At 38.9% G+C, this 25,173-nt stretch overlaps 1 protein-coding gene and 1 long non-coding RNA gene across 23 annotated transcripts in view; one reads left to right on the plus strand and one right to left on the minus strand.

The window, feature by feature from the left end:
* Positions 1–25,173, plus strand: part of LOC146484940 (uncharacterized) — a 182,260-nt gene that overhangs the window by 56,238 nt on the left and 100,849 nt on the right. The window lies entirely within an intron of this gene.
* The window catches only part of LOC146484944 (uncharacterized), a 41,621-nt gene continuing 19,213 nt past the window's right edge, over positions 2,766–25,173 (minus strand). For 15 of the 22 annotated variants that reach the window (XM_085103806.1, XM_085103807.1, XM_085103808.1 and 12 more), the window contains 26 exons: positions 25,090–25,140; positions 24,544–24,688; positions 24,137–24,242; positions 23,755–23,893; positions 23,257–23,304; positions 22,905–22,955; positions 21,836–21,980; positions 21,607–21,712; positions 21,084–21,222; positions 20,899–20,946; positions 20,224–20,368; positions 19,995–20,100; positions 19,476–19,614; positions 19,288–19,335; positions 18,613–18,757; positions 18,369–18,474; positions 17,418–17,547; positions 14,544–14,591; positions 12,155–13,924; positions 10,755–10,891; positions 9,820–9,979; positions 7,074–7,324; positions 6,293–6,329; positions 5,571–5,673; positions 4,923–5,060; positions 2,766–4,358 (listed from right to left, as the gene is read on the minus strand). In XM_085103806.1, coding sequence (XP_084959932.1) covers positions 4,094–4,358; positions 4,923–5,060; positions 5,571–5,673; positions 6,293–6,329; positions 7,074–7,324; positions 9,820–9,979; positions 10,755–10,891; positions 12,155–13,924; positions 14,544–14,591; positions 17,418–17,547; positions 18,369–18,474; positions 18,613–18,757; positions 19,288–19,335; positions 19,476–19,614; positions 19,995–20,100; positions 20,224–20,368; positions 20,899–20,946; positions 21,084–21,222; positions 21,607–21,712; positions 21,836–21,980; positions 22,905–22,955; positions 23,257–23,304; positions 23,755–23,893; positions 24,137–24,242; positions 24,544–24,688; positions 25,090–25,140 — 4,706 coding nt within the window. In that variant the 3' untranslated portion in view covers positions 2,766–4,093. The remainder of the gene's footprint in view (positions 4,359–4,922; positions 5,061–5,570; positions 5,674–6,292; positions 6,330–7,073; positions 7,325–9,819; positions 9,980–10,754; positions 10,892–12,154; positions 13,925–14,543; positions 14,592–17,417; positions 17,548–18,368; positions 18,475–18,612; positions 18,758–19,287; positions 19,336–19,475; positions 19,615–19,994; positions 20,101–20,223; positions 20,369–20,898; positions 20,947–21,083; positions 21,223–21,606; positions 21,713–21,835; positions 21,981–22,904; positions 22,956–23,256; positions 23,305–23,754; positions 23,894–24,136; positions 24,243–24,543; positions 24,689–25,089; positions 25,141–25,173) is intronic. The other 7 variants (XM_085103803.1, XM_085103801.1, XM_085103812.1 and 4 more) reach the window with 4 other exon arrangements.

Consider the following 25,173-nt stretch of genomic DNA (forward strand, 5'->3'; position numbering starts at 1 on the left):
CAACACAGCCTCTAAACAAAAATCACATAATATTTTAATTGTGTTTGATCTTACAGTGATAAAAAACTACTAGAAATGTTTATTCCCTTTGACCAAAACATCGTAGGCTCGGAGAACGAGAATGATGCTTAATCGAAATCACTTGGTCAATCGATAAACTGCATATGCCTCAAGCAGAATCTCAGTATTCTTAACTATTTTTTCGTTTCAATGAGACAAAGCATTGACTTCTTCAATAAATGAATTGAATGCTAGTGAATGTTAGTTTACACCGACTCGTTTACCCAAATGAACAATGCTGTTTGGTGTAAAACTCGAGGATGACGCGTGTTATCCTTTTCTCGAACAATTTGTCGCTGATGATTTCACCGGTTAACGGGCTTTTTTCAAATACCCTCGGAGTTTTACTGCTTCAGATAGGAATTAAGTGCTTTACTGGTTTTACTAAAGAAGTCCACGGTTGACCCAGATGAAAATTGTTTCGTTGTGAGGAGGTGACTTTAGAAGGTGGTCGAAAGTCGCTCGAACCGACAACAAACTAGTTTTCCTATAAAAACTGCTGTCTTTTGTCTTAGAGAGACATTTAATTATCTCGTTTACTTCCATGCTTTCAAATTCTGTCTTAAATTCGTTTTGTTGGGAGAAACCATTCTGTTAAATAAAGAAAATTTTGCGCGAATTTAATTTGTTGTTTTCATTTTAAGCTTATATTGGTATCGACATCGACAACATTTCCCCTGCAATTTACAAGGGTTTTTTGTCACTGTCAGTAAAACTTTCATGCCTTGCCTTCGAGAAGTGTCACCCCGGAATTAGCTGCATCTTTATTGCCTTTCGGAATTACATTTTCTTTCATCGTATAATACTTCTTCCTTAGAAAAATCAACAAATCACTATAATTAGTGCTACCGCTATAGTCACCTCGCGCGAGGTGATTACAGCCGGATATAGCGAGATCAATAGAATCTCTATGATTACCTGAGTAATTATACTAAAATGTATGTAATACTTCTTCTAAGAAAGAGGAAGAAGCAGAGTGAATATTTCGAAAAACTAATAACATAAACTTGCCTTGTAGAAAAAATGAATCAAATCGATTTTTCGACCGTGACCGCGACTTTGCTTTTGTGTTTCTCTCCTCTTTTTTTTTTTTTTTATCAATGGTTAATACACCCGCACCTAAACAGAACAATTAATTTAGCTATCGCGCCCATTGCATGGCATCAGGCTATTGTCCAAAAGAGCTCTCTTATCACAGACAGACGATATGTCAGTGGAACTGAAATAAATGAAATATCAATGAGAATTCAATACAACGTCTCAACAAAAATCACAATATTTTAATTGTGCTTGATGTTACAGTAATATAAACTGCTGAAAATGTTTTTTCTCTTTCAATCTTAATAGCTTGCGTGGAAAGACTGACGAAAAGGTGAATAGATCAGAAGAACCAGTACCTTACAGTCTTAGTTTTACACAAGGAAACAATGTGGTTTACAGTGCTCGTCAGTGAATTCATTGTGATTTTAATAATCAACGCCTTCACTCTCGTTGTCTTTGTAAGAAACCGCCACTTACGCAAGCGCACTACGTACCTGATAATAAACCTGACTGTAGCTGATTTACTGACAGGAGCAGTCACGGGACCTTTGGAACTGAGCTATGACGACATAGACCAAAACCTTAGCTTTACTTGGCTAACATTAAGTATTTCAACACTTTACAACATATTTATCATGTCGTCGCTCTGTAACCTTTCTTTAATTTCTTTGGAACGTCTACATGCAAGTCTTTATCCTTTGAGGCACCGCTGTTTAATTGGGGAAGGGGTCTATTTGAAAACCGTCCTTTGCAGTTGGTTGATAGCTTTACTTTTTTCCTCTGTGGAATCCGTTTTTTATCTGTATATACCGGTAGCAAGTAATTACGTATGGACCTCATTTGTTGTGCTGACCCTCCTCGTTCTAATAATCGCCTATGCTATTATTGTTATAAAAATCAAAGGTGGCCCTCCAATCCAAACTCATGTTCGCTCAGTTGCTTCAGAAAGGAAACTCTCAATAACATTATTCATAGTTACTGTTGTCTATATACTGACAATTCTACCCTGGGCTATTGGTGCTGTCATTCCATATCGCATTTTTAGTAAAGTGTCTGAAACGACTCAAATGGACATTGATTATGCAGTGCTTGTATTATTTTACGCAAGTTCTTTGGTGAATCCTTTCATTTATGCCATGAGAATGCGAGAGTTTAGGAAAGCGGTGTACAAGCAGCTGACTTGTAAGAAGACTTCGGGTGTACCTCTTGTCCAGTCGATTGAACTTCATGTAATGCACCGTGCTTGCGTCCAACAAGGTCAACAAGAACTTAAATAGGAGCGGTCAGTCACAGCATTCTAAGCCATAAGAGTCTCCTAAGACATATATTTATCACTTATCAGAACGCTGGTCTTGACTTTCCCTAGAAACCTGACTTTATAAGTTTCTAAGATATACGTTAACTGGGAAAAGGTTTGAGTACCACTTCCTCTGCTTAGCTTGTTGTCCTTTTAAACCCATGCATTGGACTCCTTAAAAGTAAAAAAGTAAGTAAGTAACTAAGTAGGTTAGGAAAAAAGGTATATGCAAGTAGCTGTTTGTTGAAGCAAATGACTATTGATCATTGTTAAAGGGTATGCCCCCCTCTCCTCCCCACCGCGAAGAAAAAGCAAATTTAAAAGTCAATTACGCACGAATAATGAGTCATCATAAAGGACGTTTGAATTCATTAAAATACTATACTTTATTAACAACCGACTTTTTAATACAGAAAAATGTCATCTACTCTAAAATGAGGTTTTTTTCTAGTTTAAGCTGCCGTAAAATTTATTTTGTAAAAAAGGAATAAAAACACGCACTATGCAAAGCAAGAACTTTTTAACCTAAATGATTCGAAGTAAAATATTCATTCTTCTTCCAAGCCAATGCTACATTACCTTCAAAGCAATGAAGAAAGCGTGCTATTAAGCGGCCACACAATCATGTTGACCTGGAAGGGTTTTGGAAACGACAGTTCAAATGGGAAATTCACGAGATGAATGCTATGAAAGCTGAGTCCAAACTTGAACTATTTCCATCCAAAACTAATCCTTTGATTTCTTGGCTTGCATTAAAATACTCCACTGTTCAGCCGTTGCTTTATTATAACTGACTGATCGATCCAAGAATGTGTTATGGTCTAGGACAAAAAGGTTGCCAAAACCCTCGGGAATCTGTTTTCTTAGGGGCACAGAAACACTTTCATATCAACGTGGTTTTTAGACCCTAAATGTGAAACTTGGCTTTGTTTGCCCGCGGACCTTCAGCTTCCTTACACAAACGAGGGAAGTTTTCGCGAAACTAATTCCTTCCCTTAGAAAAAAAAAAGATAAGAAAATATTTAGTCTAGCAAGCGATTTCTTTAGATAGCAAGAAAGCAGACTGTAAAACTAAATTGGTACACGTGACAAGGTAAGTTGTTGTATTTGTTTCTGCGCTGAAACACGTAATTTGAGATTATTTCGTTCTCGCGTTCTTCTCCAATTTTCCTTTTTAAATAACTCCTCCTAAAAGGTATTTGAAAGTTCCATGCCGATCAGGATCTTATGAATAGAGAAGAAATGGGAATTAAGGTAAACGAACACACAGATGGCCTAACCTACAGTGGAACCTGGATTTAACGAAGTGCGAAGGGACTAGGGAAATTGGTTCGTTATATCAAGGTTCTGTTACATACATTTTAAAAGGGCCGGCTAGAGAATATCGTTCGTTATACCGAGGACTTCGTTACATAGAGGTTCGTTAAATCGAGGTTCAATGCACTGCAGCTAGCTTACTTTTTTCAGAAGCGTGGTGTTAGCTCTATAGTAATTTAAAGGTATTTGACTTTTTTACCCATACTAAAAATTCTTACAAAGCGTTGTCTAAATACGAGAAGTTGTAGTGCACTTATAAGAAATCAATGACAGCAATGTGCTTTTGAAGCTTAATTGTCCTTCCTCCTAACGGTTTGTCCTTGAGACAGGAGGTTTTACATAATTCAAGCAAAATTTGAATAAAATTGCTCTTTTCCATCAATCTTGCTTGTCCGACTTTGAAGAAACCGAAGAGGAATCATCTTTATTTTCATCGTTCTCGTCTTTGTCCGCTGTTGTTTTCAATTGTGAATCGTAATGTTTCTTGAGCCAGATTAGCCACTTGCTGGGATTGCCCGTGAGATAGGTGCTTTTCAGGGGACTGGGTATAGAGCCTCGTACTTGGGTGATTAAGGTAATTTTCGAGGACCGAGTTGCATCGTGGTATGGACGGATGATTGCGCCACAGATTCCAGTCTCCAACCTAGAGAAAAAGCGAAACGGTTGACAAACAGCAAAAGCGTGTACGTGATCACATGACCTAACACATTGCAGCTTTAGTTAGCATCTATATTATGCTCTTTATAGTCTAAGTCATTCCAAACGTAGAATGCTTTTCGTGGGCCTCTTGTACAGGCGCCAACTTCTGTTCATTTCATGGACTCATTGATCAGATAATACGATAACAGCTACTTAATTAGGACTGCCGCTGACAATACTCTGCCCTGTTAAACTAGTCTCATGTGATCGGCAAATTGCCCAAAGTACATTCCAAGCGCAGCTGTCAACACAATGACTCCGCACCGAAAAGTACTGCTGTTAAAACACCTTTTATTGGGATGGCTACACTGTAAAATATTTTCGCAGGAGCATATATATAAATTTTTTACCACACAATGACCAGCGCCACATGAAAGTTCGGCTTTCTCAGCTTTTACGTCCACACTAAAAGATTTTGTGCACAGTTTGAAAAGTTAGACACAGTTTTGACCTGCCTGCTTTTAAGTAAGGGGGCTGGGTGAAAAGGATGACGTCAAAGTCTACAAACCTCAAGACTGTGACTTTAGTGTCCTCCCCAGGGACGCTCGGATGATTAGCTGCTTTCCAAGCCCACGCGTAATAAGGCTCTTCGTCTTCACGGTCCAAGGTTGCTAACACTAAACAGCGGTTTTTCTTGTTCTGAGAACTGTACAAGACGGAGAGTGTGTACGCATTAAGGAAGCCTTTCTTACTATAACATTAAAAGAACTTGACAAAACTATTCTATCAGCCGGTTTAACATTAATGAGGCCTTCCTTATGACAACGTTGAAGGAGTATAACATTTCCGGCACTGGACGGCTTGTAATTTCACTAAGGAAAACATGGGGCTTCCACTGCAACTTCGATCATATGTTGGCACTGAGGGCATTCACTAACGCGTTACGACCTCCTCAGGGGTTTCCCAAATCAGATCAACAGAGCCCTATGAAGATCTAAGCCATCTGTAATAGCAGATGTCATAGCAAAGGCAGAAGTAACGTCCACTGAGACTGAGCAGTGGTTTAGCCGGGATTCACACCTTCCTTGACCTCGTGCGTCCTCCTGTGACCCCTCATGACTTAATATGACACGGTCTGGTGCCTTTCTTAACGAGCACTGTGGCATCTTATTGACTGAGCTATCGAGAAGGAGTCGGAGGAATGCAATAAGCTTACCATTTGAGCACTTTGAAGTCAGCCATCTGGTCAAGGAAGGACACGCCATCAAATGTGTTGTCCCATTTAGTTCGTTCATCCCAGTCAGACATTAAATCGATAGCTATAATAGAAGAATGAATAACCATCAAAACAAGCAGCGGGTACGATTAAGGGCTCTTTTATAATTGGCCGAATGACTGGTCCAAAACTACCAGTTTGTGAATGGAATACGCCACTTTGAAATCCTGGAAAATGGAATATTCTGAAAATGGGTTTCTCCATTTTGAAGGAAGTTCAATGACTGGTTTATAACCAGTTTTTGTTTTGTTTTGGTTCTTTTTTTAATCCGCGCATAACGCATTTCATACCTGAACTGAAAAGTCTAGTTAGCCATACCCTGGGTGCCATAGACTTGTCGTGCGCGGTTTCCGGTTTCGGTCAAGGCTTCATTTCGGTCGTTATGGTGACCCGCCCGAAAAGCTTCGCTTCTCGTGAGTTTGGCCTTTGGGCCGAAAAAGTGTGCCCGCCTCGCGTAAGAAAACACCTCTTGTTCCCAGGGTAAGTTAGCCACTGCTGACAAATGAAAGGTGCCCAAACAATTCTCAAACCAGTAGAGGAACTCAAACCAGCTGTGGATAGGCTTCCCTTCTGAATGTTTCCTGTCCATACGGTGAGTTCAGACAAAAGATGCGTATGAGCTCTAGAAAGATATTAGTGAAACGCAGTAAGAAGGTACTTACCATCTCTATAAGGGACGTCCTTCAACACCATAATCGCCTGAGAAGATAAAAAAAACCATATTAACTGATTCCACTTTTAGCGGTATATTTTTACCTTCTTTGAACGAAAAAAACATTAAATTTTGACAAAAAAAAAAGATTATTTCTTGGCTAATATCATGGGTGACAGATTACTCTTTAATTTTGGCGCGAAATTTCAGCGTTGATTTATAATTTCATATGTAAAATTACAAAATTGCTATGACAACGTTTCCTATATCTCAGTGCCAAGATGGCGTCCAGGTTTAAGGATGTAACAGATGAAAGAAGTTACGGCATTAAAAGACACTGCACAAAACCTAAATACGCGAAAGAGCACAATTAACTGGGTGAGGGTTTTTGTTAACTGGTGTGATGAAAATGGCCTCAAATGGTATACTCGTGAAATTATGAAATAATTTCACTTGCGTTTTGTCAAAACACGCGTGAAGTTATTTCCTAATTTCACTCGTCACCATTTGATTACATATACTGATACAAATTTGGGAAAACACGAATGGATTTTATTAAGCCTTGCTTTGGTGTCTGCAAATCAACTGAAGAAGGCAAATGTGGCAGGCTGAAAACAACCTGGCGATGAACAATGATGACTGAGATGAAAGAGATGGGGCTTCTGTGGAACGAGGCGAGACCGTTCGAAAGTGACGGATCCCTATGGCAAAAACAAAAATAGTTTGGGGCTTACGTCTTAGCCGGGAAGAAGAAGATTGAAGTGAAATGACGTGATCTAAAACTAAGTTACCTTTACAACTGGCGGGCTTCCTCTCTTAGTTCCCTTCCGTGAATAGATCTCCAGCTCCCTCGACTTTTTGACGCGCTTCCAAGATGAGAAGTCTTCGCTCTCTATGTCCAGCAGCAGGTCCATTTCAGAGTCGGTGATGGGATTGGATGGTGAATACAAGTGCGTCAAGCTTCCCATATCTTGACTTCCATACAAGCTGGGAAATGGTCTCAGTTTACTTTCCTCTTCAAATTTGTCAAAAAAGCTCTCCTCTGAAAATAATTTTCAACAGAAAATAATTTGAACCTACAAATATGTCTTTCGTCAGCCTTCACTTAACCTGTCTATCAAGGGTACACTGTAGAAACAAAAATTAGAAGACATTCATCTAACAAGGTCACGAGTATCTATTCTCTATGACTAAAAAACTAAAAAACGACCAAAGAATAAGCAGTAACCTTGAGAAAATCAAACGAGCTCTCCTCGCACTTTGTAGCTCTTGTGTTCTTTGACTGCAGTGGCCTTGTTTTAAAACGAAGTTTTTAAATCCAATAGTCTTACTGGAAAAATTTAGCAATGGAGTATATTTTGTGGAAAACGGTTTTTTTATTATTATTATAATTTTTTTTTTAAACAACGTTTCTCTGGGGCATTTTTTAAATGCCTGATTTGCGAAAACAATCGCAAGAAGCCATAAAAATCTCCTGTCTTATTTTCTTTCGCCTTCTACAATGACAATGTAAATCTCGCGTTGTGATTGGTGGAACGAAATTGGTGATTAGAGTATAGACGCACGATTGAAGTCATCGAGTGGTGTGACCGGCGCACGTGATCAGTTTAGATTCCAGCCAGAGTGACTGGTCGACAAAGTTTTGCAAACCAGTTTTGCGAATAGCGGACAAACATAAGTAAATTTTCGCAAGAAAGAAAAACTGTCCGTTGTCAGAGTACAGACGTACGGAAAAATGAAATCTGTTTGTTAATTACGCTCAAAGTGAAGAGCTTCTCACAATCAGATGTAATATGAACCAGATCTGAGCGTAACCCCCCCCCCCCCCTTCCCCTCTAGATTATAACCAGTTCGTCGTTTCAAGAATGCATTCTTTCATTCATTTTGAAATTGTGCGGATCAAAGTTCAAATGAACATTTGATTTCTGATTGGATTATATGAACAACGGATGCTCCTTACTAGCAAATGTAACTTTACTTTCAAAATAGTACGGCAAGGAGCCTACAAAGGCCGAATTTAGGACGACCCCAGAAAATCTCCCTCTCCAACGCATTCTGTGCTTGACTTGTACAAAGTAGATTTCTGGTGATTTGTAAGTACCAACGTGTACTGTCAGAAAGATAATTTGCCATTTTGAACGGTATGGAACCTTGACTGCTTTTCCCCATGGTGACAGTGAGTACTGCTGCGTATTAAGGCTCACTTATAGGACATTTACGACGTTTATGCTTGCGTTTAGCCCGTTACTTATTGAAAAAACTAAATAACGACTGGATGGGTTTTAACATCATAGCGGTTCTTTTCAATACGGTATACAGTCATTTCAACTAACGTTGTCGGTTCAAAGCATGAAGCTAAAAGACAAGACCGAAAGTTTACGTGGGATTTTTATGAATAAATTCATCAAAATCAGTCATGCCTGGAGAAAACAATAGGTTGTAATTAGCAGTACAATGACCTGCACGTGCAGGGATGATTTTGATGAAATTGTTCATAAAAAATAATCCCACAAAACATTGCGGTCTTGTCTTTTAGCTCGATTTTAATCCGACAACGTTAATTGAAATAGCTGTATACAAAATTAATTTAGCTAAAAGTGTGCAAACTCACACTGAAAGATGTTCATTTCAGTTGACGTTCGGAAATAGCAGGCACAGCCGGCTAATGTGTTACGCTATTCTTCGCTGTTTAATGCACAGTCTGCTGAAAACACAACTCTTTTCTATACAAAAAAGGGGGAGGGGGGGTGATGTTAGACATGAAAGATAAAGTAGACTTTTTCAGGCCGACTCAGTTCCAAGGGCTTGAACTTGTGCTCTGAAATGACCAAATTTTGCATAATGAATTGTATGAATCTGTCGACAACATGCCATAGCGGCCTGAAATAATATTTTCACGAAAAATCTGGGCTGTATCAAATATTGGTGGAATTTTACAGACCATTGCTCTCATCCAATTAGAAATCGAATTTTGATTTGAACATTGCCGGATCCGCGTAATGAATGAATGAATGAATGAATGAATGAATGAATGAATGAATGAATGAATGAATGAATGAATGAATGAATGAATGAATGAATGAATGAATGAATGAATGAATGAATGAATGAATGAATGAATGAATGAATGAATGAATGAATGAATGAATGAACGAGCGCACCTCGAGATACTCGGGTTTCCTATAGGTGGTGCCATTGGTATCCAAGAAGAAAATTTGGGGTAGCCATGCATTTTTCAGAGATAATAAAGCTTCAATTTGAAAACAAAAAAACGCCATACATTGCTTTGTATTTTACTGCTTTTTAGAATAATTTTTGTTTAATTATCACTGAAAAATGCGTGGTTACCCCCAACTTTCTTTTGGAGTTCAATAGCCCTTGCCGAGATCTGCTTTCCCCGTACGTTATAAACCACACAAAAATACTTCTTTAGTAGTAGGCACCGTCCTTAAGACGACTAATTGGTTCATTTTTTAAATAATGGTTCATCGATAGAATCCAGGGGGGTACGCTTGACCTGGTTCGACAGTAACATACCTTCGGCCATCTGAACTGCGGGGTCCGAGGGTAGCAGATGGTCACAGCGTGGCTGGGATCTATACGGCACTACGTCTCCGTTCAAAGATGTCTCCGACGTAACGCTAGGTAGCGTGTCTCTAGAGCCCTGGTACGTAATGCGTGGTGTGGCGGTAGAATCCTTTAGCAAAACAAAAAAGATTGGTTAAGCCGTTCCCTTATACAACAGATTGAACAAAGACATCTTTTCACTTAGTAAAAGAAGTGCCATATGGAATATAATGCCAACAACTTTTCTTCCTTACAGAATTGTCGTCTTAGACACGACTTTACATCAATCGATGCTGTAGGAACTGAAATATAACCAAAAGTTCAGGGGTACACCTATATATGAGAGCAAAATAATATTTGTAGCCTTTTTATTTTAATCTGTAAAACGCATTTTTGACCAAAGACAAACTTCCTTTAGTTTTGCTAATGTCATTTATGGAAAACGCGCAACAAAACCTTTCAAATAGTAAATCGTTAACGTCACTATTTGGAACAGTTCATTTGAAGCCCAACCCTTCAGCTCCTCAACAAATTTTCCAACTCACCGAAAAAGCTCTGTTAAGCCATATCTCTGGAGTTCTGGGACCCGTTTCTCGAAAGTCCCGGTAACTTACCGGGCCCGATAAGTATATTTTGAAATGTTTTTTCGCCGATTACACAGTGATTACAGACGTGATACTTGGTCAATGTTTTCATAGAATTAAAAGGTTTTAAAATTTAGTATTCAAAGCTAACAAAAATGGACTTCTGCTAAGAAACATTTATCACCAAAGACACTTATCGGGCCCGATAAGTTACCGGGACCTTCGAGAAACGGGCCCCAGATCTCTTAATAAGCCCGTCCTCCATCTGGCAGTACCCAGGATGGAAAACTGTTTTAAACCAGATTAAAATTAGCAGCTTACCTTCTCATCCCGATCATCAGGCTTTGTTATCTCGACTTTCCCCACTGACACAAATCTCTTCTCTGGGCTTTCCCTGACAAATATTTCGGGCTCACTTTGAGAAATGTCAGTCACGTTCGAAGAGATGGACTCGTTTCCTGAATAATAACATCAGTGAAAATTAGAATGAATGAGATGAACAGAAAAGCAAAGCTATAAAAGAGCAGTATTCAATTAGTGTCGTAAAACCAAGACCAAAGTAATTACTTTGGCCAATCAGGACAGAAGTAAACAACACAATAAACAAATCAGAATTCGAAGCCAATACATGTAACCAGCCCCAAGCGCGGGTAAATGCTTACAAGCCAGTCGCAATTGGTCTTGGTTTTGCTTCTCATTGTTTGAGAAAATCGCACGAGTTTTGGAACCAATCACGATAACTTACTCTCCAGAAAAAAAAACTAAACTGAAAAACAGTCAGTTTTTCTCTCTTGAAATTAACGGAGGGAGAGGGAAATTGCAGAGAACGCGAACTTGAGAGACGCGAAGCGTCGAAAGGGTGGATTATTTCACAGGAACCTCGAACGTGAACCGTGAGGCAAGCTCCAGACTATTTAGCCAAAATTTCCGGCTCAAGTGGCTGAAAAGTAAATGCAACGAGCGGATCAAAAGAAAATTTCCAGGAAAAACGCATGACCTTTGGAGGAACACCACGTTTTCGGTTCCAACTAGCGAGATATGTTTAGAAATACACGCCAATGAGATTCATGAACTGTATGACAGACATCACAAGGTGTCCCCTAACCGTAATTCTTACTAAAGCACAAATAATTCTGTCAAACATGAAGTCATATGAAAACGACAAAAAGGTCTGTTTTATACGAGGTACCCAAATCCAGGGTTAGGTGCATTTCTGGACATAAGTGATAACGCGACTAGGTAAGTATTTTGATCTACCAGTGCAACTGCAAGTTTGGAGCGAATAGAAAAAAGCTTTTCAATTTGCCAGGAAAAGTTTCTGGAATTTCAAGCCAAAAATTTTGGCCAGGATAAATAGAAAGCGCCTCTAGACTTTCAGCTAAATGCTTTGTTTCTGATAAAACACCCAAATCAAATTTTCACTACAAAGCGGAATACTAGCTACAGCTATAATCTGAGATCAACACCAGGACCAGTAGCAATACCAAGGTCAAGAACCAAAACTCAAGCGAACTCGTTTATGGCGCGGGCAGCAAGGCTCCTTTGTTTATGATTGTGTATTTTTAACTTTAGATCAAATTATGTTAATCCATTGTATATATATATTTTTTTAAAAGGATACATGAAGCTTAATATTATTATTATTATTATTATTATTATTATTATTATTATTATTATTATTATTATTAAAATTTCCCCTGTTTTATGCAAACAGTTCCTACCTGGCACTTCATTACCCCCATTGGTCATAAACATCCATTTAGCTTCAAAGCTTTTACTGTCTCTTTTCTTCCTTTGCCTTTCTTTCCACGACGCTCTGTCTTCTCTGTTTCTCAAATCCTCTTCGCTCTTTCGTCGATACATGTCTCCGCTTCGTCTCTTCTCCGCTTGTTTCATCTTCCATCTCTCTCTTTCTTCGCGCCTTCTCTGTTCCTCTTCTCTTCGTTCTTTCTCTTCCTCTTCAACCCTTTTACGCTCAATTTCATCCAAACGTTTCTTTTCTCCTTCATCAAACTTCCTTCTTTCGATGCTCAGACGCTTTATTCTCTTGCTTTCCATCTGCTTTCTCTTTTCCTCCTCTTCTCTCTGCTTCCTCTCTTCCATCACACGGCGCCACATGAGTTCTTCTTCCTCTCGCTTTTTACGGTCTTCCTCCAATCGTTTCTTTTTCTCTTCTAAAGAGGTCTTCCGCCGAATATCCTCTTGCTCCCGTTTACGTACATCTTCTTCTCGCCTGTTCCTCTCCTCCGCTTCCCGCTTCAATCTTAGCTCCTCTTTGCGCCTTTCTCGCTCTTCTCCCTGCTCCTTTCGCTTTCTCTCTTCCTCCTGCCTTACTCTTTCTTCCTCATCCTTTCTCTTTCTTTCAGCCTCTTCCCTTCGTTTCCTTTCTTCCTCTTCTCGTAGTTGACGATCCTGTTCAATTTTTGCCATTCTCCATTCAATCCTTCGTTTTTCGTCCGCAATAGTCACCTCCTTAGGAGGCCCTATCTGAAGGGTTGTTACAGATATATGTGTTCCCGTGTCCGGATTTTCCCCACGCTTCATGACTCTTATCTCTGATTTGAACTCTTTCTCCGCTTCTTCCTCCGCAAGCTCCCTCTCCTTTTGCTTTTTGCGTTCCTCCTCAAGGCGTCTCCGCTCCTCGTCTCTGAACTTTTTCATTTCTTCCTCGATCTTGCGAGGCCCTTCCACCAATTTTGTCCATCCTTCTTCCTTTCTCCTTTTCTCTTCCTGCCGATTTTTCACGTCCTCGTCCTCTTTCTGTGTTTGCAGAGTCAGATCAACATCCACAACTGCAACTTCCGTTTTCTTTTTCCACCTCTCTTCCCTCTCTCTTCTGAGTTCCTCCAGCTTTCTCGTTTCCTCTTCCATGCGTTTCTTTCGTTCTTCCTCCCTTTTCCTTCGTTCTTCCTCTCGATTCTTCTTTAATTCTTCTTCACGTTTTCGTCGGTCTTCCTCACGTTTCTTTCTGCCTTCATCCAACACAGCTTGAAGTTCTCTGTCTCGTTTCTTCCTATCCTCTTCCCACTTTTTATGTTCCTCTTCCCATTTCAACCTTTCTTCTTCCCGCTTTCGCTTCAACTCTTCATCTCTTTGTCTCCTCTCTTCTTCTTTCCGTTTCCTTGCCTCCTCTTCCGCCTTCAGTATTTCTTCTTTCTCTCTTCTCCTTCGCTCTTCGTCTTCTCCCAGTATCGCTTCTATTTCTTCCATTCGTTTCCGATGCTCATCTTCAATTCTAGAATATTCCTTCATCACAGGACTGTGCCTTTCTTCCACGTCTCGTTCTCCTTGCTGTGCTGGTTCATCTTGTCCATCAGGTTTTTCTCGTCGCTCCATCAACTTCTCTTCATCGAGAATCAATTTTATACTCGCTTCGGCTTTCATTCGCTCTTTGTCCATGTCGTCGTCTTTCTCCTTTAGCGAATCTTCGCCTTGGTCTGGTTCGCCATTTTCGTCAACATGTGGTTCGTTCGTTGTCACCAGAACGTTTTCTGTAAACAAAGAGATTTGCATGAGCGCCAGCCAACGGTGAACAAAGGGCGCCAAGCGTTACACCTGCTGCCACCCAATGGCGGGAAACAACGTTGAAAGCTGAAAGGAACTAAATTTTTCTTTCGGCCAGTGTAAAATCTAATTCAACACTACCATCGCCGTCGCCCGATCGTAAGCATCTACAATATTGTCTCATTTATAAGCTCCTTATATTACCAAGAAATTTAATACATTTTTAAAATGGCGAACAGTCTTGGAACGGAGCCGAGCTTGATCGCCTACAAAGCAAGGCTCTTGTTTATCTGTTTTGAATAAAATAATAGAAAGGCAATTGCTATCCGAAGACAGTAAGCCAGCGAACCATTAATTTCGTGAGCGCAGTGTTAAAATCACCCACAACAGAGAACGCTTTTACTTTTGGTATTAGCATTGCCTTATTTTATTTAACAAAAATAACTTTAGGATTTTGCGATGGGCTTAAATAATGATTTAAATGCAATACCAGCTGAATAAAATACAGTTCAAATTTTTAATCATATTCGGAGATGTGAGAAACAAGTTACAACATTATCTGCTTGGTACGTTTATTTAGTGAGTCTTGGTAATATACATACGTACCTTCATCGAATGTGCCTTCTTTTTCAGCTTGAAGATCAGTAACTTCTTCTGCAAAACAAAAATTATTTCTTTCATTTATTTATGCAAGAAGAAATCGCAGTGAGCCGGGAAATGAAGAAAAATATAATTTAAAATTCGTGTTGGCACACAACTAACCGATGAAAATAATACACAGGATTAGTTGAACGTTTGAGCGTTGTGTTTCTTTCCTTTACTAAACGCCTCAGTTTAAACTGGACTCGTTCGGTGAGCTGAAGGCCGTCATTCTTGAGTGGAACATTAATTCAAATGTACCTTTTCAAGATATTCACCAGCGAATGTCGAATGAATGCATTTTAAATAAACAAATTAGAATTTATGCAAATAAACCGTAATTTTACCGTAACAATGCCTGGCAGAAGATTACCGATGATTATTTGGCGCAAATGATGATCGCTTTTTATTGGCCGACTTTCGCGATAAAAATTTCAGATTTCCACTCCAATGCGATGTTAACAAACTTGTTTGTTAAATTCATTAGTGAGCTTTTGATGCATTCTCAAATAAATTAACACCTGGAAGGAAGGCGAAATGAAAGGCACTGTCTACAAAATATCCTTTCATGAACTTCCCTTGTATTTAAGTGGAAATGTAAATTTAAACTGAGTACGTTCGTCGGTTCAGTGGGACTTTTGTCTTGCTATTAGAGCGGAGCACAATGCAAAGATTACTAATCGTAAATTAAATTTCATAATTTTCGACCCCGATGGTACATACAAATTAAAGCTATTAATCTCAGGCGCTCAGAAAACAACGGCAACACTTAGATTATAAGTAAACATTTCCGATATATGCAAAATACGAAAACACTTGTTGTGAAAATTGCTACGAAACCAGGCAACAAGTCTCTGACACAACAGGATATAGCGACTTTATACAGCGTTTTCTGTAAACAGCTGGAGAGTGTTTCTTAAACCAAAGTTCTTTTTTATAATATGTGCATGACGATCGCCAATAGGAAATAAATTTTTATTGATTTGACCCTCATAATTATAAGGAACACACTGGGCTAGTTTGCAGTACAAAGCAAAATACGTCGGTAAAACACTCTTATTCAGACACTTCTTTGGTCCGAAATGTCCTCTGGGAAGGATCCCTTATATCGACCCAAAACAGGCTCCATATCCGGCGCTATCTTAGGCCCTGTCTTGAAGGCTATTGGCGGTCTCCTTAGTGAAGCTTACACGTAATTTATACGTTGTACATGTATCTGATCATGAGGTCATCTGATTTGCGTACAACAAATTAAACATCGTTTGAAACTGCACTCCGTCGTTCGACTCACTTCTCAAGATAAATTGTATTACTTGGTATTTGTTGTTAGTCGGATGTACTGCGAATTTTTCGCTGTTTTTTTTTTTATTTTTTGCCAGTTTTCTAGAGTTTGCAAAGAGATTGAAGTACGATGCACACAAACTTGGTCTTAGCTAGACTTGCTTACAAGTCGAGAGCGCGAAGCGCGATCGTGCACCTTGCTTAGAGGCGCGAGGAGCGATCGTCAGAGCTCTAGCGAGCGAACGAGAGCTCGCCCTTTTTCCCCTACTGGAAATCCAATGAAGTTGTCAAACTGTCAAGCTGCATGTCAAAAAATACTTTTCGTGTGTCTTCTAATCGTGCAAAAGCCGTGCCTTTTTTCGCTCACATTGAGAAGGAGGAAATCACACCAACCAATATTTTCCTTCGTGTTTCTCCAGTTCCAGAAAATATTTGCCTACAATGTGGTGGGTCTGTACATGTAGAGATAGCTGCCTTACGTAGAAGATTATTTTCAGGATCGACTAAAACCAAAACATGTCAAAATTTGGAGCTCCTACTTGGCGATTTGTTCGAAGTGGGGAAAGAAATTGGCTGCCGAAATTGTGCAGAATATGACGAAACGCTCACAAAGAAAATTTTCAATGTCAGGAGAACTTCGCAAACACAAGCCTACCGGTGAAGGCCAATTTGCAAGGGCCTTTCTGTGTAAAGCGGCTGACGAAAGACGAGCATAAAGAAATCAAAGGTACGGATAATGGGGGGAAAGCGACAACATCAAAGCGACGAACTTTATTTTATTGATTATGAAAACAGAGACATGCAGTGGAACCTCGATTTAACGAAGTGCCATGGGAAATTTGTTCGTGATATCGAGGTATAGCTAATAATTGATTTTTAACGGCGTTATGTTGCACTACCCAGCATTTCCGGATCTGAACAATTAAAGAACATTTGTCTATATGAAGCTATAGTAAACTGTACAGATCTGTACATAGCTACGGCACTGTAAAACTGAACAGGTCAACAAAATTTTAACAACAGAAACTATAACTAAAATTGTTTAAACGCTTAATCAAAAAATTAAAGTCAAGGTAAGTCAAGGTAGAACTTTGGAATCTTCCCAAAATTATTTTAGAGGATTGTAGATCTTAGCCTACCACAAGGAGGAGCGTTGCGTGACGAGACACAGAACGGCTGCGAGGGAGACGTTCTTTAGGTCGTCACGTCACGCACTCCTCCCAACTGCGGGGAGGAGTCCGTGACGTGAGGAGCCAAAAAAACAACAACCAGATGTCCAGTTCAGATCTAAAACGAGCTCAATCTTTGGTGATTACATAAAAATTTATATATAAACAGCAGAATCATTTGCATGTGAGCAACTATAGGTGTGCTCCATGAAACCGCATCGCGTAAAAACAAATCATAAAAATCTACATAGAATCTTGTTCAGGCAAAGTCGGGGTTCACGTTGACTTTGTCCCGCTGGGTTTCCAAAAAGAAAAAAGTGAAAAGCAGTCCGATCAATTCCAGTTGTACAATGTTTTTCATTTTACATTCTAAAAGAAATATATACACTACCTTTAGCAACAATTATATCGTCATCTCTAGTTAGTTCACGTGAAATCTTTCCATCATCCTCGCTTGTGGAAAACCATCGTTGGCACGTAAAGTCAACTGCTTCTCCTGTCTTAGGATCCTCGACAGTCACCTAAAAAAAATCAATGAAACTTCATGTCAAGAAGAAAGAGAACGAAATCTGGAAGTGAAAAATATGAAATTTATATATTTAGTAAACTGTGAATGTTTCAGAGGATTAATTAATGAGTGACCATTTCAGTTACGTACGCTAAAAGAACACCTGATAAAATTCAGGCTTGAACGGGATTCGAACCCATGTCCCCCGCTCTAAAAAGTGAGGTATCAAGCATTTTGTGCAGTGCTCAGTCTACCAGTGAGCTATCGAGCCAACTGGGAGCTGTTTATTTTGTGAGCTCAAATGAAATCCCTTAGAAAAAGTTATTCCTTACTTTGGCTGTATACATTATTACCAAAATTTGAGTATTAATCTTTGTTGAGAATGATGTATTATTCAATAAGTGACACAGGCATACTCGGATAAAAATCCGAGTGCTCCTATCAGGAGTCGAACCTAAGACCTTCCGATTACTAGTTCGGATGCTCTACCACTGAGCTACAGGAGACTTGTGTTAGTTAAGGCCATTAAACTAGGTTCATGGGACAAACATCCTGTATACTAATCTTTGTTGTTTTCAAATGAAACAAAGCATTTGACGTGATTTAGTGGCACTTTAAAATGGTTACAATTTAGTGCTATTTACTCAGGCAGTGGCCTTAACGAGCTATGTTCAGTTCTATTGCATGTATATAAAATCCCAGGTACAAGCTTCATAAAAGTAAGTCTTAGAGTCCACTTTTGTGCCCTTCGGTCATCCTTATGTGAGAGGCTAATAGCTTCGACAAATGTTGGACATACGACTGTATCCTTTACGTGAGATCCAATTGATTCACCTTGTCTAGAAACCATGCTGCACCAAAACCAGTGTTGTCATGTCCAATTCTAATCTTGGTTAGTCGCCCAAGATATCTTCCACAAGAAACTGCAAAAGAATCCTTCCTGAAAACAAAACAAAAAACGGCACATATTCAATAAATTGAACACGGAGGCTGACCGAGAAAGGGTTAGGCCGTGATAACGGTGTCTATTCATATCCTGAACCAAAACACAAAAACTTATTAGACTTGATTTTCTTACTGTGCTCGCTCAAAGTTGTTGCTGCTGCTGTCCAACTTCTTCTCTACTGAATCACCTTCTTCTCCAAATATGGTAATGAGGACGTTAGCATCAGTCCCAGCTCCCCACTTATCTCCAGTGTATATGTGGACTGGGTACTGGTATTCTGAAATGCAGATACGAAACAACTTTGACTTGCATGTTCAATAAAGAGCTCCTTTCGTCAAACGCTTTGCGCAGATTACTCATTGTCAGAAGATTTTTTGTCAAGAGATTTTGCTTTGTTTCGTCTCACATAAATATTACACACTACACATACAAAGGAGGTTTGGTGACGGGGAGACCTGAATTTGAAGCGAGGGGCTTATAAGGTCCAGGCTCCCCGGTACAGCACATTGTTTTGAAATATAGTTATGAATGATGTCCTTGTATGCGTCTAAAAGATTTAGTAAATGACAATTTGCATGCGATCTTGGGTTGAGTTCTCTGATATGCTTATCGCACCATCTGAATAAAATTCGTACAAAGTTCTTCCCACGATGCTATCTTCTTTTCATATTTACTGAAGGTGTTTTTTTCCAGAATTTTGAGCAACTGTCAAATTTGATTTAAAAAATAATGAAGGTTGCGACTTTTTTAGAGTAAACATGTTTCGGATGAAACTTCAACCATCATCTCATTGCTCGGTGTACGTACCTTCAACGGTTCCCACTCCTTCTTTAGACGGAAGATCGTCAATTTTTTCTGGAAACCAAAAATGTTGTCTGATTTAGTAAAACTGTAGGTTACTTTGATTGTTGTAATTTCTTCTTGTTGTTTTATCAACCTGTCCCTCGCGTTCGCACACTAAATTATTTTTTTTTGATTTATATCATTGTAAGTACCTTCAGAAACAATCGTTTCATCGCCTTGATCATCTCTGTTAAGTTCTCGTGAAATCTTTCCATCATCCTCACTCGTGGAAAACCACCGTTGGCATGAAAAATCAACTGCTTCTCCCGTGTTAGGATCTTCAACAGTTACCTGAAGAAAAGAAAGGGTAAATTCAAATTTAAAAGAACGCATATGAAATAGCAAGATGATGTCATCGCTTTAAAAAGCTATTCCTTTCTTGAATCGTATAAATTAACACCAAAACGTAACTCTTAATCTCTGTTATTTTCAATTGAAAGGATGCATTTAATATAATTTACCAGTTAAAATTTTGTCTTACCTGTGCCTAACCGGCCATTTTTGTTGCATGCATGTAATAATGACCCTTATTTTAGATCTCTTTTATTTATAACCTCCGCTTACTGCTGCATAAAAGTCGTTCTCTTACAATCTACATTGTGTCGGTCGCATATCCCTTTGTCAAAGGGCCCAACATACGTCGGACTTGCCGTGAGATCAAAATGACTCACCTTGTCTAAAAACCATGCTGCACCAAATCCAGTGTTGTCATGCCCGATTCTAATCTTTGTCAGTCGTCCAAGATGCGTTCCACAAGAAATTGTAAAAGAATCTTTCCTGAAACAAGCGAAAAACGGTAGATAATCATTGAATGAACCCAACGCAACGGCTGGTCGAGAGAGGAACTTTAGTACAAAGAACAGTTAATAGCCGTGAACAAACTATAATTATTTATCTTACTGTCCGCTTTCAAAGTTGTTGCTGCTGTTGTCCAACTTCTTCTCCCCTGAATCACCTGCTTCTCCAAATATGGTAATGAGGACGTTAGCATCAGTCCCAGCTCCCCACTTATCTCCAGTGTATATGTGGACTGGGTACTGGTATTCTGAAATGCAGATACGAAACAACTTTGGCTTGCATGTTCAATAAAGAGCTTCTTTCGTCAAACACTTTGCGTGGATTTACTCATTGTCAAAAGATTTTTCGTCAAGAGATTTTTCTTTGTTTCGTCTCAGATAAATATTACACACTACACATACAAAAGAGGTTTGGTGACGAGGAAGCCTGAATTTGAAGCCCGGGGCTTCTAAGGTCCAGGCTCCCCGGTCGTAGCACATTTTTTTTGAAATTTGGTTATGAATGATGTCCATGTATGCGTCTAAAAGAAATAGTAAATGACAATTTGTGTGCGATCTTGGATAGAGTTCTCTGATATGCTTATCGCACCATCTGAATAAAATTCGTACAAAGTTCTTCCCACGATGCTATCTTCTTTTCATATTTACGGAAGGTGTTTTTTCCAGAATTTTGAGCAACTGTCAAATTTAATTAAAACAATAATGAAAGTTGCGACTTTTTTTGGAGTAAAAATGTTTCGGATGAAACTTCAACCATCTCATTCCTCTGTTTACGTACCTTCAACGGTTCCCACTCCTTCTTCAGACGGAAGATCGTCAATTTTTTCTGGAAACCAAATTATGTTGTCTGATTTAGTAAAACTGGAAGTCAATTCAATTGTTGTAATTTCTTCTTGTTGTTTTATTAACATACCCCTCGCGTTCGAACACTAAATTATTTTTTTGATTTATCATTGCAAGTACCTTCAGAAACAATCGTTTCATCGACTTGATCATCTCTGTTAAGTTCTCGTGAAATTTTTCCATCATCCTCACTCGTGGAAAACCACCGTTTGCATGAAAAATCAACTGCTTCTCCCGTGTTAGGATCTTCAACAGTTACCTGAAGAAAAGAAAGGGTAAATTCAAATTTAAAAGAACGCATATGAAATAGCAAGATAATGTAATCGCTTTAAAAAGCTATTCCTTTCTTGAATCGTATAAATTAACACCAAAACGTAACTCTTAATCTCTGTTATTTTCAAATGAAAGGAGGCATTTAATATAATTTACCAGTTATAATTTTGTGTCATACCTGTGCCTAACCGGCCATTTTTGTTGCACATGCATGTAATAATGACCCTTATTTTAGATCTCTTTTATTTATAACCTCCGCTTACTGCTGCATAAAAGTCGTTCTCTTATAATCTACTTTGTGTCGGTCGCGAATTCCTTTACCAGAGGACCCAACATGCGTCGGGTTTGCCGTGAGATCCAAATGACTCACCTTGTCTAAAAACCATGCTGCACCAAATCCAGTGTTGTCATGTCCAATTCTAATCTTTGTTAGTCGTCCAAGATGCGTTCCACAAGAAATTGTAAAAGAATCTTTCCTGAAACGAGCGAAAAACGGTAGATATTCATTGAATGAACGCAACGCAACGGCTAGTTGAGAGAGGAACTTTAGTACAAAGAACAGTTAATAGCCGTGAACAAACTATAATTATATATCTTACTGTCCGCTTTCAAAGTTGTTGCTGCTGTTGTCCAACTTCTTCTCCCCTGAATCACCTGCTTCTCCAAATATGGTAATGAGGACGTTAGCGTCAGTCCCAGCTCCCCACTTATCTCCAGTGTATATGTGGACTGGGTACTGGTATTCTGAAATGCAAATACGAAACAACTTTGACTTGCATGTTCAATAAAGAGCGCCTTTCGTCAAACGCTTTGCGCGGATTTACTCATCGTCAAAACATTTTTCGTCACGAGATTTTTCTTTGTTTCGTCTCACATAAATATTACACACTACAAATACAAAAGAGGTTTGGTGACGGGGAGGCCTGAATTTGAAGCCGGAGGCTTATAATGTCGAGGCTCCCCCCAGCTAAGGATATGACAAAACAGAGTGACAAAAGGCAAAATTTACGATACGAGCTAATAAGTTGAGGTTCTGTTACGCTTCAAGAGGAATAAAGCCCATACAAAGAACTTCATATGTGTTTTTCTTTGTATTTGATCGGTATTGAAGTTAACTCGATCCACGTAATAAGTTAAAGGTAAAATCGTAGACACATTTATAGACTAAATTAAAGGGAATATTGAAGGTAGCTCACGAAGAAAGAGAGAACAAGTCTTTTAAACTATCCCTTCAATATTAAAATTGTTACTTCTCTTTTTCTTCTTGGGGAGCAGGGATAGTGCAGTGGTGAGAGCACTCGCTTCCCAGCAATGTGTTCCGGGTTCGATTCCCAGACTCGTTGTCATATGTGGGTTGAGTTTAATTTGTTCTATGTTCTCGTCTTTGCTCACAGAGGTTTTTCTCTATGTACTCCGGTTTTCCCCTCTCCTCAGAAACCAACACTTCTATTTCCAATTCGATCTTTAAAGTGTCCGCAGTTAGTGCTCTGCGCTAAATTCATTGACACTTAAATAAAGTGATTTTAAGTGATTTTATTTTATTTATTTATTTATTTATTTATTTATTTATTTATTTATTTATTATTATTATTATTATTATTATTATTATTATTATTATTATTATTAATTTTTTTTTTTTTTGCTACTTATAACTTGACTGCTACGTACTGTCAACAGTTTCGGGCGTTCCTTCTTCAGCCTGGAATTCCACGTTTGTTTCTACAAAGCAACAATTATTTTTTTTTATTATTCCACTACTATGTCATTTCACCAACTAAGGTCAAGAGAACGCGCAAAATACGATACATTTAGTACATTGACTAACACAAATATGAAAAGGTGGCACCAGAGTCAGTACACAAAAATTGACATTCCAAACCAAACGATAATTATATTATCACCAATGTTTGCGAAAATATTCTGCGTAAATACAAGGGAAGAAAATTATGTCGAAATGCAATCATGTAAAATCTACTTCAACTTCTTTGGTTTTATTGCTCTTTTTACTCTGTGTACGTACCCTCAACGGTTCCCACTCCTTCTTCAGACTGAAGACCGTCAATATTTTCTGGAAACCAAATAAGTTTTTTTATTTAATAAAATTGGTTGTCACTTCACAGGCAGCCCAAGCTCGCGTCACAGGAGAGCAGTTAATAATTATTTACTAATGGGACTGCATAGCCTCCTATGCAGACACTCTCCGAGCTCGTTACACATTCATTCCCACGAACGTAAAAAATGTAGTATTATTTAAAGTTCGGGATAGCCAATATTTTATTCCCTGTACAAAGTGTTATAACGCGTTTAAATTCCCAACGGCTACCTGTCACCAACTACCGCTCGCACTGAAAGGTCATCGTCCCGCGCGAGCTGGGAGTGCCTATGGTCACTTCGATTATTGTAATTTCTTCTTGTTGTTTTTCCTTCGTACTTCCTTTGATCTTCAGTCGTTTTTTTTTTTTTTTTTTTTTTTTCCTTCTCGGTTTACTTTCCTTTTCTCTCAAAATCGACCAGTTACCTTTATGCACAACTGTTTCTTTATCTTGGTCATCTCTGCTCAGTTCACGTGAGATCTTCCCATCATCCTCGCTTGTGGAAAACCACCGTTGGCACGAAAAATCAACAGCTTCTCCTGTGTTAGGATCCTCAACAGTTACCTGAAAAACGGTTTGTAGAAACGTTGTACCAGTACAGTTTATTAGCTTTAACTGTTTGAATTAATTTTTAACTTCCAATTACTTTTTTTTCACTATAACATTCTGACCCAAACTGCAGGTACATAAAGTTCCATCTTACGATCTGACCCTTGTAGTTGGTAATGCACCCTCAGCTTACGTCAAGAGATGCACTGTACAGGAACATACGCCTGTCTCGTAGGACGAAACTCCAAGCCAACTCACCTTGTCTAAAAACCATGCTGCACCAAATCCAGTGTTGTCATGTCCAATTCTTATCTTAGTCAGCCTTCCAAGGTAAGTTCCACAAGAAATTGTAAAAGAATCTTTCCTGAAAAAGACAATTAATGGCAGGCGTAAAGAAGGAGACCAGCACCCCTGCTCGCCCATTTTCATCAAAGAAAACGTGTTTCTGCCAGCGGAAATATTTTCGTCAGCAGCTTCCCCTCGCATGACGCTGGTTACATTATCTTCTATGAGTTGTGATTAATTCATCGTGTTGGTTACGTCTCATGCGATTGATTACTGTGACCTTCACAACACTTGATTGAAATCCACCCTAGCGTAGCAAATCAACAAAACAGGGTATCGGATAGGGTTAATTAATTTAAAATTAAACTCGATGTTCTTACTGTGCGCGCTCAAAGTTGTTGCCGCTCTTGTCCAACGTCTTCTCTCCTGAATCACCTTCTTCTCCAAATATGGTAATGAGGACGTTTGCATCAGTCCCAGCTCCCCACTTATCTCCAGTGTATACGTGGACTGGGTACTTGCATTCTAAATACAGATACGAATGATCTCTTCAGTGATCTACTTACATACATTTTAAATTAAGAGCTTACTTCATTAAAAACTGTGCGCAGTGTTAGACATAAGTTTAGTTTTCTGTTACACTTCGACGAGGAACAAGCTTCATACGAATACTTCAAATGTATTTTCTTTGTATTCCATTGGTAATGAAGTTAACTCGAGAACGTTTTAGAGAGCAAAAAGCCACGTTTTGAGTCGAGTAACAATTAAAGTCACATGTAAAATCGTGAGAGAGGTTTGTAGAAAACAATCAAAGGGTCCTGATATGTATTGAAGGTGGGTCATGAAGAAAGAGAAGACGAAGTTCACTGCTACTTACTGTACTGACCTTCCACTTACATTCTACATCTATTTTCATTGGTACATACCTTCAACAGTTTCGTATCCTCCTTCCTGAGACTGTAGATCCACAATTTTTTCTGCAAAGCAACAGATGTTTGTTTTTTTTTATG

This window comes from Pavona decussata, unplaced genomic scaffold (assembly GCF_977016875.1).
Source record: "Pavona decussata unplaced genomic scaffold, jaPavDecu1.1 SCAFFOLD_28, whole genome shotgun sequence".
In the NCBI taxonomy this organism is placed as follows: Eukaryota; Metazoa; Cnidaria; class Anthozoa; order Scleractinia; family Agariciidae; genus Pavona; species Pavona decussata.